Consider the following 11,731-nt stretch of genomic DNA (forward strand, 5'->3'; position numbering starts at 1 on the left):
TATTACGTTTACATCATAAGATTAGAACAATCAAGTCAGCAGATAACTACTCAGTATGTCCTTGAGCAATAGAGTGAGGCCTTAGAACATGCCCCAGAATCGGGGAGGATGGCTTAACACAAAGTCTTTGTGAGTTGGTCATGAATTCTTGGTGAGTGAGGGAACTAATCAAGGTCAGGGGTGGCTAAGAAGGGGAAGAGTTTGACTCCTGGGGCCAAAAACCTTGGAGAAATTATTCCATCCACAAAACTATTTTAAAAGGGGTTGGTGAAAGATATTAAAACCAAGTTTTAGTCGGAGGAGGATGGTATAACTCTAGCAGTTTTATGAGATTGTAATATCCATGTTAGCAGGTCCATATGCAAGTCTACCCATATCACTTCCTCCCACAACCACCCTGAACTGAGAGCAGAAGAGGAAAAGGTGAAATCAGAAGATAATAGCACAATTTCTTTTTTTAAAAGTTGTTGGTCAATATATATATTGATTTCAGAGAGGAAGGAAGAGGGAGAGAAAGAGAGAAACATCAGTGATGAGAGGGAATCATTGATCAGCTACCTCCTGGATTCTCCCCAGTGGGGATCAAGCCCGCAACCTGGGCATGCGCCTTGACCAGGAATCAAACCTCAACCTTCTGGTTCATAGGTCAATGCTCAACCACTGAGCCACACTGGCCAGGCAGGTATCTTTTTTTTTAAAATCACCTATTTGCATTTTAAAATTATTTATTCATTTGTTTGTTTTTAGAGAGAGGGAGAGAGAGAGAAACATCGATTTGTTGTTCACTTCATTGATTGATTGATTCTTATATGTGCCCTGACTAGGGATTGAACCTACAACCTTGGCATATTGGGACAATGCTCTAACCAACTGAGCTACCTGGCCAGGGTCTATCTGCATTTTTGTCCAATAAACTTGAAAGTTGTCTTACTCTTGTTTGGGGTTTGTACAATGTATCTCTAGGTTTTTGCCTTTCCCAGTCCCTTAACCCAAGTCCAGAGGCCTCCAAAGGCTCCTCTATGAAGACAAGCTGCTTTGATGATATCTCACTTTAGAATCTAGATTCCACATTCTGTGCCCTCATAGTTCTTCTCTGAGTATTTCCCAGCTGGCCTGAGGACAGTGTAATAGTATTCATGTACATATGATCTATATGTAGTATGACAATGTCTATTTTCTTTTCTGGCACAAGTTAAGAATTTCCTTATGACAGATTCTTTAAAGAAAACACCAAAGACATTTCATCCAAAGTGAAATATTTTCCATTAACTCCAGTAAAGCTTGATTTTTAAAAGCACAAGATTGAGGGATTGGGATAGAAAATTAATTAACTTAGGTTTTGCTGAAATGGTTCATAATTTTAAAAATCTGAGTGTTTCTACTCTCAGAGGACTTAAGCATCAGCGGATGGGCAGAGCTACAGGGGCAGGAGGAGATACAGAGTTGGTCAAGTGGAAATTGGTTATCTTGGGGGATCAGCTAGGGTTTTCATCCTCCTCGGCCTGGTGGCTATGAAATGCCCTTGAATGTTAAGGACATAGCACAGTGAGGTAGGGGAGGCATTAGGGAAGCAAGAAGCCGATGGAAAAGGCAAGCTTAGGAGGCCTTGGTCAGTAGCTGCAGGAAGGAGAGGCCAGCATAAAGGGCACAGAGGTGGGGGAGGGTGTCTGGGTCCCATGTGTATTGGGGGCTCGATCTCTGCACTTCCAGGCCGCTCAGCCCCACTAGGGCCTCTGTGAGGATCAGTTCCTCTTCCCCAAGGGAGGCGAGCAGGTTAGACTGCAGGGGAAAAACACCCTCTTTGTCACGTAGAAAATTCTGTTCCATTGTGCTCTCCACCTGGAAGGAACAAAAACAGCATGAAAAGAAAGAACTGGAAACCTCTTTTCCTTTCTCCTAACTCATAAAAACCACAGATGCCTACCTTTCTCTTATTATAACTCCTTTCATTACATTACATTACAACTCCACTTGGGCCTTTTTTTTTTTTTTAAACATTGATTTTTAGAAAGAGTCAGGGAGAGAGAGAAACATCGATTAAAGTGCCCTGACCTCAATGTGCCCTGATCGGGGATCAAACCCGCCATCGTTTGGTGTATGGGACGGTGCTCCAACCAACTGAGCCACCCTGGCCAGGGCCCGTCTGGACCTTTTAACAACCCTGTACAGAGCGCAGCTCGTTTGTTTTTAGGCTCATTTACTCAGAGACAGTAAAAGATGAGTTCACATCACTTGGCTAGGACTAAGCAAAACCAGAGTGTTCTGTCTCTCCTTCCACGATCAGGCTGAAAAACCCAGATAACTGCCCAGACATCTTCTCTTCTATCTCTAGCTGTGAAATAGCAAAAAGGAAGAAATGAGATAGATAAGAAGGGGTATGAGGTGCTGGGGTAAGACAGAGGCCCTCCAGGATGGTTCTGCCAGGAGGCGACGTTTGTCTCTTTTCCCTGGTTCTGGCTGACTCCCTCCCCGCCTCTCCCAGGTATCTGCTGCTTATTCTCACAAGTTTCAGTTGCACAGGCAGGATCTTTTTCTCCATGGATTTCACCAGCAGCTTCTGTTGGGCTTCACTTAACTCTGAAGAAAGAGCAGAGAAAGAGATGTGTGTTGTTGGTGCATAGGGAACTACAGACTCCACCTGGGTACACGTCCGGACTTCCAGCATTGATGAATTCATCCATCCAGCCACAGGTGAATGCCTGCTCTGGGCCAGGCACCTTTCCTGAGTATGTTCGGTAAAAATGTACTCCCTTCACTCAAGGAACTTGCAGTCTAGTGGAGAAAACCAAGGAACGTGCAAACACAGTACACAGTGTTAGGGGAGCCATAGGGGAGGGGTCTACTTTGGTCTTGGCATTTGATGGCAGACTTCTTAAGAGAGCAAACGTCTCAGCTTATACCTAAAGGACCAGAGAATTCTTTTAAGTGGGGGGATGTTTCCTGCAGAGCGAAGAAGAGAATTCAGGGGGCAAGATCAGATGATGTTACCCTCTGAAATGAATGCTAACAAATATCGATAACATGTGATAAGATGAGCTATATGTTATCCCAACCTCTGTTTGCAAGACTAGGCCATCCTCTCAGACTGTCCAAGGTGACCAAGTGAATCCTTAGGCATGAGACCAATTTTTAAAAATGTAGATATAAGCTACTTAATTGTGCTATAATTTGCCTGGCATTCATTCAATTACTTATTCATTCATTCACACATTTGGGAATTCACTCAGTGATTCATTCCTATCACCAAAAGGGTGTATAAATGAAGGCCTTATTCCTTACTTACCTGTTAGGGCTCCAAGGAAGTAGAGGATGGCGCCCATAACCTCCTTGGATATGAGGACATCTTTTGGGAGTGCCTCCAGCGTCACTTCATGTCCTTTGTCTAGAGCCCCTTCAAGCTGTGAGGAAAGGTGGGTGACTAAGATAACACGAGGAAGGGGCCCAGCACGGTGTCTGGCACATAATCCCTTGACATGTGTCAACTTCCACCGATTTCCAGATTTCTTTTTCAAGGTATCAAGTCCTGAAAATATTGGACTCGGGGGTTCCTTGGTTCCTGAGCCTTGCATCCTGGAAAGGAAAGTTCCGGCCCCCTTCCAAGAAGGCCCTGCTGGCCTGCTGCCTCCCCCGTCCATCAGGAAGGTGCATGTGCTTTGGAAACTGCACTGTTTGTCCTTCTCCAGAGGCACCAGGGTAGCCTGGGGCACTTGGCCAGCTTGGGGAAGGCATCTGTTGTCAAGTCCTGGCCCCTGATCACCTTCTGCCAGCGTCAGATCCCCCCTGCCTCCCCCGCCCCGGCGCCCAGCTGCAGCTGCACCAAAAACCTCCCTTCTCCCAACCTCCCCGCCCCCCTACACTTCCACTGGGACCTCACCGTGACCTCCAGGTCTTGTAGCTCCTTTTTCTTTCCTAGAAGTTTGCTGAGGGCCGTGAGCAAGGAGCTTTGTCCCATGTGACTCAGCTTCTCCACTTCTTGGGTCTCTCGTTGAATCTCTTCTTTGAGTGTCTTGAAGTCCTTATGTATCTCCCCTGTGGGGACAGTAAACATGGCAAACAGGCGGCTCTCCATCTGGCACCCTCCCCACTCAGACAGCATTCTCCCTGCAGGCTCCTTCACACACCCCTTACAGGTCCCGTGCTCTGCTCCCAGCTTTAGCCTGGCCTCTCTTTTTTCTTGACCAAGGAATGAAATTATGAAGTTATCCATTAGCCCTGACTTGAGATACGTATGTGTGTGTGTGAGGGGAGGCAATTAGGGGCGAGGAGGGGCCCAGGACCCACAGTACCATCTAAGCCAGCCGTGGGCAAACTACGGCCCGCGGGCCGGATCCGGCCTGTTCGGCTGTTCTATCCGGCCTGCGGAGCCGAAAGAGCGGAGGGTTCTAAAAGTTGAGTGGCTAAAAGTTGAGAAGGAAGGTCTATTTCCCCTTCTCCTGAGTTAGTTGGCAAAGAAGAATGACTGGTGACTGAGTGAAGGCTAAGATGGGACTGCTCCTGAGATCCGTGGGTGGGTCTATAGACAGGCATATGGGTGGATCAGGGTTGACTTGAACCTTGGCCTGACCCTGTAGGGACCTGGCATTCTAGGAGAATGTCCAGCCTGCTTTGGAGAGATTGGCTTCCTGGCGGTGGCGTCAATCCCCACGACCTGGGATTCAGCACTTGTCTTCCCCGCCCTCCACCCCAATGCTTCTCCTACACCAAAATCTTAGGAGAAACTCACAAAATTCCTTACCAACATCAGATGCCTGGATGACTGAGAAGAAAAAAAAAAAAAAAAGATAAGAATGTAATCCTCCCAAACAATAGCCATACCCAGGCAATGAAACATTAATGGGGGGTTAGGATACCCAGCCAGGCGATGAGGTTTAATGGGGGGGTTAGGATAACCAGCCAGTTTAAGGATACTCTTGTCCCATTCGTGGGAGGCAGGAATGGGTCAGGAGAAAAGCTAATGCAGTGGGAAAATGGCACCTGGATTGAGTTGTCAACGCTGTGACTCAGCTGCTTCCTCCGCAGGTGCTGGGCGGTGGGTGGAGTTGCAGAGGTGTGCGTAATAGGTTAGAGCTACTAAGGCCCTCCAGGACAGCGGTCCTGTCTGGGGCATCAGCCCACCTGGGCATCTCATGCAGAGACTTCCCCTTTCCATTGCTTGTCCCTAAACAACTGGCATTTCTGCCATGTTTCAGGGACGATTGTTTGCTGAGATCTGCTCTGCCATGCTCCCTGTCAGTCCCATGGAGGAGGTAATAAAACAACAACTGGAGTTTTAAAATTCTGAGTCAAAAAAGTTACAGCGAAATGGCAGGAAACACTTACGGATGAGCTTCTCCTCTTCTGGCTTTTCTGAAGACAGAAACAATGCACGTATGTCAGCATAACACCTACTCATGCCTTTTAATCTAGAGCAGTTGTCAAGGCAGCTTTATCAGTGATCATTATAAAAACACACAGAGCCAGGCCAGCTGGCTGGCATGGCTCAATGGTTGAGTGTCAACCTATGAACCAGGAGGTCACAGTTCAATTCCCGGTCAGGGCATATGCCACAACAGTCAGGGCATATGCCCGGGTTGTGGGCTCGATCCCCAGTTGGGGGTGTGCAGGAGGCAGCCCATCAATGGTTCTCTCTCATCATTGATGTTTCTATATCCCTCTCCCTCTCCCTTCCTCTCTGAAATCAATAAAAATACATTTTTAAAAAAAATCGCGCACACACACACACACACACACACAACCCACACGGAGACTATGTTAGCTCATCTGCCCACAATTTGAGAACACACACTGTCTCTACGTCTTATTTTTGCTTCCAATTGTGCCTTTCAGTCTCTTTCTGTTTCACTGTCCCTCTTGGGTGGTATTCATAGGCCTTTATCTGTCTCTCCTAGAGTTCAGAATAGATATTTTTAGGGACTTGGAAAACAAAACCAGGGGCTCCTTGGCAGGGGGATTATGGTGTGTGTGTGTGCTATTAAAAGGCACAGTCTTTAGCAGATAATGTCAGGGGTAGGGCAGAAGATCTGGGGAGCCAGGAAGCAGTCTTACTTACCTGCAGGAAGGAAGGTTTGCATGTTATCATTGTAGATATGTGGAATCTCTGTAAGGAGCAAGAGAGAGGAGAGCAGAAACCTTAAACAGCTGCTCCATCTTTCTTTCTCTAGTCTCACGTCTATGGGCTCTACTGAGGGCTGGGACCCTGCCCTCAAATGCCTCGCTGCATCTTTAGCTCCTCCTCTCTTGCTAGAAGGAATCCTTTTTCCCTCTGTAAATCCTTTCCTGTGATAACAGTCTTCTCTCCCTTACATTCGAGTACTGGTTTCTGGGTCTGTTTCCTCCACTGGCCACAGACTCCTTGAAGCTGATTGCTCTCAGCTCCCTCTCCCCCGAAGCTAACGCAGTGCCTAGCACACAGGAGATGCTCAGAACCGGGAGTCCCTTCACTCTCTCTCCAGGGCAGCCCCTGCTGTTCTATTCCTTGAAGTTGGACCACCATACAACACACTGGTTCACTAATTCCCTGACATTGCCACAAGAGGGGACCAGGATGTCTTAGTATTGGTGCAGGTAATTCTTGTCTTGTCTTGAGCGGAGAACACGCTGGTGTCTACTCACCCCATTCATTTTCCCCTTTGACCATCAGCTGTCGCACTCGAAAGGCCAGGATGCAGCCCTTGGGGATGGTTACCGCCTCCTTGTGGTTGATGGATCCCTAGGATGAGACAGTGAGGATTTGTGAATCTGCCGAGATCCTAAGTATGAGACATTGGAAGTGGAAGTGGGGGGTGAGGGTGCAAGTGAAGGGCCAGTTTGAGGGCCTTTGGGGAGACAAGAAGTTGGGAACCCTTCCCTGGTGTCCCTGATTGCCTTTCTACCTGGTCCAGACTCCATGGAGTGGGCTTCACAGCTCTTTTGCTCATTTCCACAGGTCATCCCACTAATGATCTGTATCTCCCTTCCTGGTTCAGACACATGAAGGAACTGGGCAGACCTGTGCATCCCTGTCCCACCTTAGAACTTCCATCCAGGCCTTGGTTCCTTCTTCCTCTTTGCAATCTGTCCCTTGCTCACCTCCTTCAAGAAACCTTCCATGACTAACTCCTACTCCCAGTTCCAACTCATCCCTTGAATATTTATACAAAATAGACAGAGGTATCCAGAACATTACTTATTTACATTGAATTTTCCAACCTAGGTGTCAACTCCATGAGACAGAACTTTCTGAGAACAAGGATGTCTCTCCTGTAGATGGGGAGCACCATGAGGGAATACCATGACTGTGAGTTTCCCCTTCTCTGATAGATCCCTGTGGCATGTGGCACATTTATGTCTGGCCAGCAGGGAACTGGATCTTGAAGAGCAGGGAGAAAGAATGGGTCCTTGATAGTGTCCTGGATGGGCACTGATGGGGCAAAGTCAATGCAGCCTCTGTGGAGAGGCTGAATGTAAGTGTGTGTGTGTGTGTGTGTGTGTGTGTGTGTGTGTGTGTGTGTGTGTGAACCAAACCTGTAGCCCCAATGGGGCGAAGAAAGGGAGGGAGAAGACACCCTCTGCCTTGCCAGCTCTCTCTAGAGTGACCTCCTGCACAGTCTCCACCACTTCCATCACCACATACAGGTTCTCTCCTCGATCTCGCATCTCTTTCAGGAACGGGTGTTCTGCTGACAGCTTCCTGTGGCAGGAGAAACATAAGGGAATCATCCAGAGCTTCTCCCCGCCTGGGCCCTGGCCTCCCCTTTTCTTCTGTCATGCCCAGGTGCTAGGCATAGCGGTGTCAGGGAAAGAGTGGGGACTCAGAGGAAAGACCGAGGTTGAAACTCAGATCGCTGCTGACAGCAGGGCAGCTCCTCTGTCTCAGTGGCCTCATCTGTAAAGTGAGGGTAATGACCCCTACCCCCAGGGTGCTGAGAGAGAGACTGGGCACTCATCTGGCCCAGGACAGAGCCTCGTGGTTGCTTCTTTCTCTCTTTCCTTGGCCTTGGGGTGGACTCCCTTCCCTTTCCTCCCTGTTCTTAGCTTAGCATCTCTCCTAGGGGCCTTTCCGTCTCTTATCCTCTCTCTTGCTGTTAACACCAGTTTCCCTTTCTACTTGCCTACATACATAAACATGTCCTTTGATCTTGCTACTTCCTCAAACTGGCATTGTTCCTTTCCTTCACTTCATTGGTAAATATGTCAAAAGATATGCCTATACCCCCTGTTTTTACTTCCTCCCCGCCTTCGCCAAAATTCTTCATGCTTTGGCTTCTGTTTCTACTCCTCAACGGAAGCCACAACGACTTCCCACTTACCAAACTCAAAGACCTTTCCTAACTTCGAGCAACATTGGACCCTGCTGTCCAAACCCCTTGTGAGATGCTGTCTTCTGGCTTCTGATCACCTGGTGCCACCCCGGTTCTCCTGTCTTTCTGGCTTCTAAATCCTATCCATTCTGTCTGCATCACATTTGCCCTAAAATTTTATGTTGTCTAAGATTCCGTTCTCAGTTCTCTGCTCTCTGAACTCCTACCCCATTCCTATAGTTGTAACCTTTATGTGGCTGATCACCACATATGTATTTATCTCTTGACTTCTCTCTTGAACTCCAGACCCTCATTTTCAAATACCTTTAACATTTAAAAAAAATTGGGGTCTTGTTGACATAAAACACTGTACTAGTTTTAGCTGTATAACATAATGATTTGATATATGTGTACATTGAGAAGTGATTACCACAATGAGTTTAGTTAACAGCCATCACCACACATAATTACAATTTTTTTTTCTTGTGATGAGAACTCTTTTACTATCTTCTCTCTCTAGCAACTTTCAAATATAGAATACAGTGTGGTTAACTATAGTCACTCCAAGTACGTATTGACCACTCTCACCTGTTGTCTCAGTGGAAACATGAACTCAAAACATCCAAAAGAAACTCACAATCTTTCTCTCCAAATACACTTCTAAACTCGGTCTTCCTGTCTTTATTACTGTCATTACTTGGGTCAAATATCAAAGTCATCTTGGGGTTTTTATTCTTATATATTTAATTTATTTATTTCAATAAAAATTATATATATATTTAAGGTGTACAACATGTTTTGATATACACAGAGAAATGATTATTATAATCAAGCTAATTAACATGTCCATCTCACAGTTACCATTTGTGTGTGTGTGTGTGTGTGTGTGTGTGTGTGTGTGTGGTGAGAGCACCTGCAATCTACTTTTAGCAAATATCCAGGCTACAATATAGAATTATTAACGATAGTCCCCACACTGTACATTAGATCTATATTAGCGTCGTCTTTGACAAAACCCACTCTCTAGTCGGTTGGCAGGTCCAGTCCATTCTGCTGCCCCAGAGGCCTTGCACCCGTTCCTCCCTCTTTGCTCTGACTACTTTTCCCAGCTCATGTCCTCACTTTCATCTCCGATGGATAGGGGAACAGCGTCTTGCCTGGTCTGCCTGCTTCAACTGCTTCAAACCCCTGTCTCTTGTGCACTAACTAACACTCTTCCTCCATCTGGTTAGACTGATCATGACATACATCAGAGCATCGCCAGGGTCCCTCTGGTGCCTATAGAATAGTTGCATCTCCTTGAGCAGGCACCTGGTTCCTGTGTGTTCTGGGCTCACCCTAATCTCCCTTTGCTCCACTCATACCTCTTCATGGTCCCTATAAGTTTTGCGATTTCTCACCCACGTGCCTTAGTAATGCCCTTCTCTCGGCCCTGGATGTCCAATTTCTACTCATCTTTCAAGGCCTAGATCATGGGCTGCGTCCCCTGTGAACTCTGTCCTCATTTCCCCAGCTGGAAGTCCCCCTGACCTGTCACAAAACACAGACAAACCCGTCCTATGGCACTCACCACTTCTTGCCTTGAATTCTAGTTACTGTTATATACTTTTCTCACACTCCTAGATCTCAAGGTTCTTGGACCAAGATGTTCTAGTGCACTCCAGCACCTAGTAGGGTGCATTGCACTTAGTAAAGCTATATAAATTTTACTGGATGATTTCTCAAGCATCCCAGTCCTTCCTTCCTGCCTCCCTACCCTTCACCTGCTTCTTTCAACCACTACTTAACTACTTAAAAGTCAGTTCCCTTGTCAAACCAAACATCTGAGGTGCCCAGCATCAGCATGGCATCTGCCACACCCCTTGTGCTGCTGGGGCAGCAATCCCAAGGGCTGCCCTGGGAGTGTGGGGGCCAGGCTTGAGGTAATTTATGAGAGCAGAATGCTGGCTCAAGCTGCAGTGGGGAGCAGTTAAGGACCTGTTCTTTTAAAGTGTATTTCATAGAGTCTTAGGGTAGGAAGGAATCCTTGAGATTTCCATCCAACCCCATCATTTTTCAGGAAACAAAACTGAGGTCCCAAGAGCAGAAATGACTTTTCCAAGGTCATAGAGCAAGTTCATGTGAATACACTCATCTTCATATGTGTGTGATTGCGGGGGTGGGGGGAGGGGTGGTGGGGTGGTGGTACCAGAGGTAGTGGAAGGACAGGGGAGTGGTTAGAAAGTGGCTTGGAGGCACCCATAGGCCAGAGCATCATCTTTGAGAGTTCCCCTGTGGTGATCTTTAATTCAGGGACCAAGGCACCCTTTCCATGCAACACCCTACCCCATCCTGGTAGCCCCCATCCCTGCCAACTCTCACCTCTCCTGGTGCAAGGTCTCCAGGGCCTTGGGAGCCACACTGAGTGTCTGGACCTCCAAGGTGCTGCTCCGAGACAGTCCTGCAGTCCCCGTCACCTTGACTGTCCTTGGCACATCTACCTGTCCCTCCACTCGGGCATCCAGCATATTCTTAAAGGCAAAGTTCCCAGAGTCTGTTGGATCTGCAGGAGGGAGAAGATGAAAGGGGGTGGGCCGAGAGGCATCTACCCGCCGTCCCCCACCTCCCGTGAGAACTTCGGGCTAGATGACACCTAACCACATCTGGGTAGAGGGAGCTTTGGGGTCCTCCTCATAGGCTCATGCCTGGGCCCCCTTCCTCTGTCCCCAACCCCACACCCGAGGCTTACTTGAGGGTGAGCAGCCAGGTTCCAGCACATCCAGGAGGGTGTAGTCAGTGCGCAGGTACCGGGCACCCCAGAAGAGCGTGCTCTTCCTTTTCCTCAGCACCAGGCAGAAGGGGTGGAAGCGCTTGAAGTCTATTAGGCTGTCCAGGGGTGTCAGGTCCCCTCGAGGGTTTAGCTGTCTGGTCAGGGCCCGGGTGACATTTTCAAACATGGTCATTGTCTCTGGGGTTGCGGGGGAGACAGAAGAGTGACAAGTTGGGAGACCAGGCCATGGGACGGCCCCTGCAGAGAGGGATCACCCTTAGGACGCCTGGATTCTTGGAATTCTGCGTTGAAAGGAACCAAAGGATTCTTCATTTTATGACGAGGAAGTGAGGCCTCGAATCTGAGACAGCTTGCCCAAAGCCACTGGCTGGCTAGAGAAGCCAGCCCTGCCCTTTCTTTGTCAAGGACTCTCCTCAATCCACACACATTTTATTCACGAACTTGGAGCCTGGCCGGAGCGTTTCATCAGTGATGGAAGTCAAGCTCTTCTCACACAGCTATGCCCACCTCATCTTCCCAGAGAACTGTGACAGCCAGGACCAGGGCTGCCAGGGGACGGAGGCAGCCACCACTGGCGCTGAGAGCCTGGGGAGGCAGTTGCCCTGATTTGGGGGTTGGAGTCACTTCCCTGTACCCATACTTCCCTGTGCCCTCCTCCTGGCTCCTGGGTGTGGGAGCCACT

General features: G+C 48.1%; 1 protein-coding gene across 2 annotated transcripts; it reads right to left on the minus strand.

Moving 5' to 3' along the window:
* Positions 1-1,596: 1,596 nt before the first annotated feature.
* GSDMA (gasdermin A) lies at positions 1,597-11,221 on the minus strand (the record flags this gene model as incomplete). Of its 2 annotated transcripts, XM_080678751.1 has the most annotated exons (11): positions 1,597-1,839; positions 2,504-2,577; positions 3,284-3,398; positions 3,875-4,029; positions 4,736-4,756; positions 5,320-5,346; positions 6,050-6,097; positions 6,613-6,709; positions 7,504-7,669; positions 10,641-10,821; positions 11,008-11,221. In XM_080678751.1, the coding sequence occupies 11 exons, from the start codon at positions 11,219-11,221 to the stop codon at positions 1,597-1,599; spliced, it is 1,341 nt and encodes a 446-aa protein (XP_080534877.1). The 2 variants fall into 2 exon arrangements, with proteins under 2 accessions (XP_080534877.1, XP_080534876.1); XM_080678750.1 differs by lacking the exons at positions 4,736-4,756; positions 5,320-5,346 and having other exon boundaries at positions 3,875-4,077.
* Between the last annotated feature and the right edge of the window lie 510 nt (positions 11,222-11,731).

This window comes from Plecotus auritus, assembly GCF_963455305.1.
Source record: "Plecotus auritus genome assembly, chromosome: 7".
Taxonomy (NCBI): Eukaryota; Metazoa; Chordata; class Mammalia; order Chiroptera; family Vespertilionidae; genus Plecotus; species Plecotus auritus.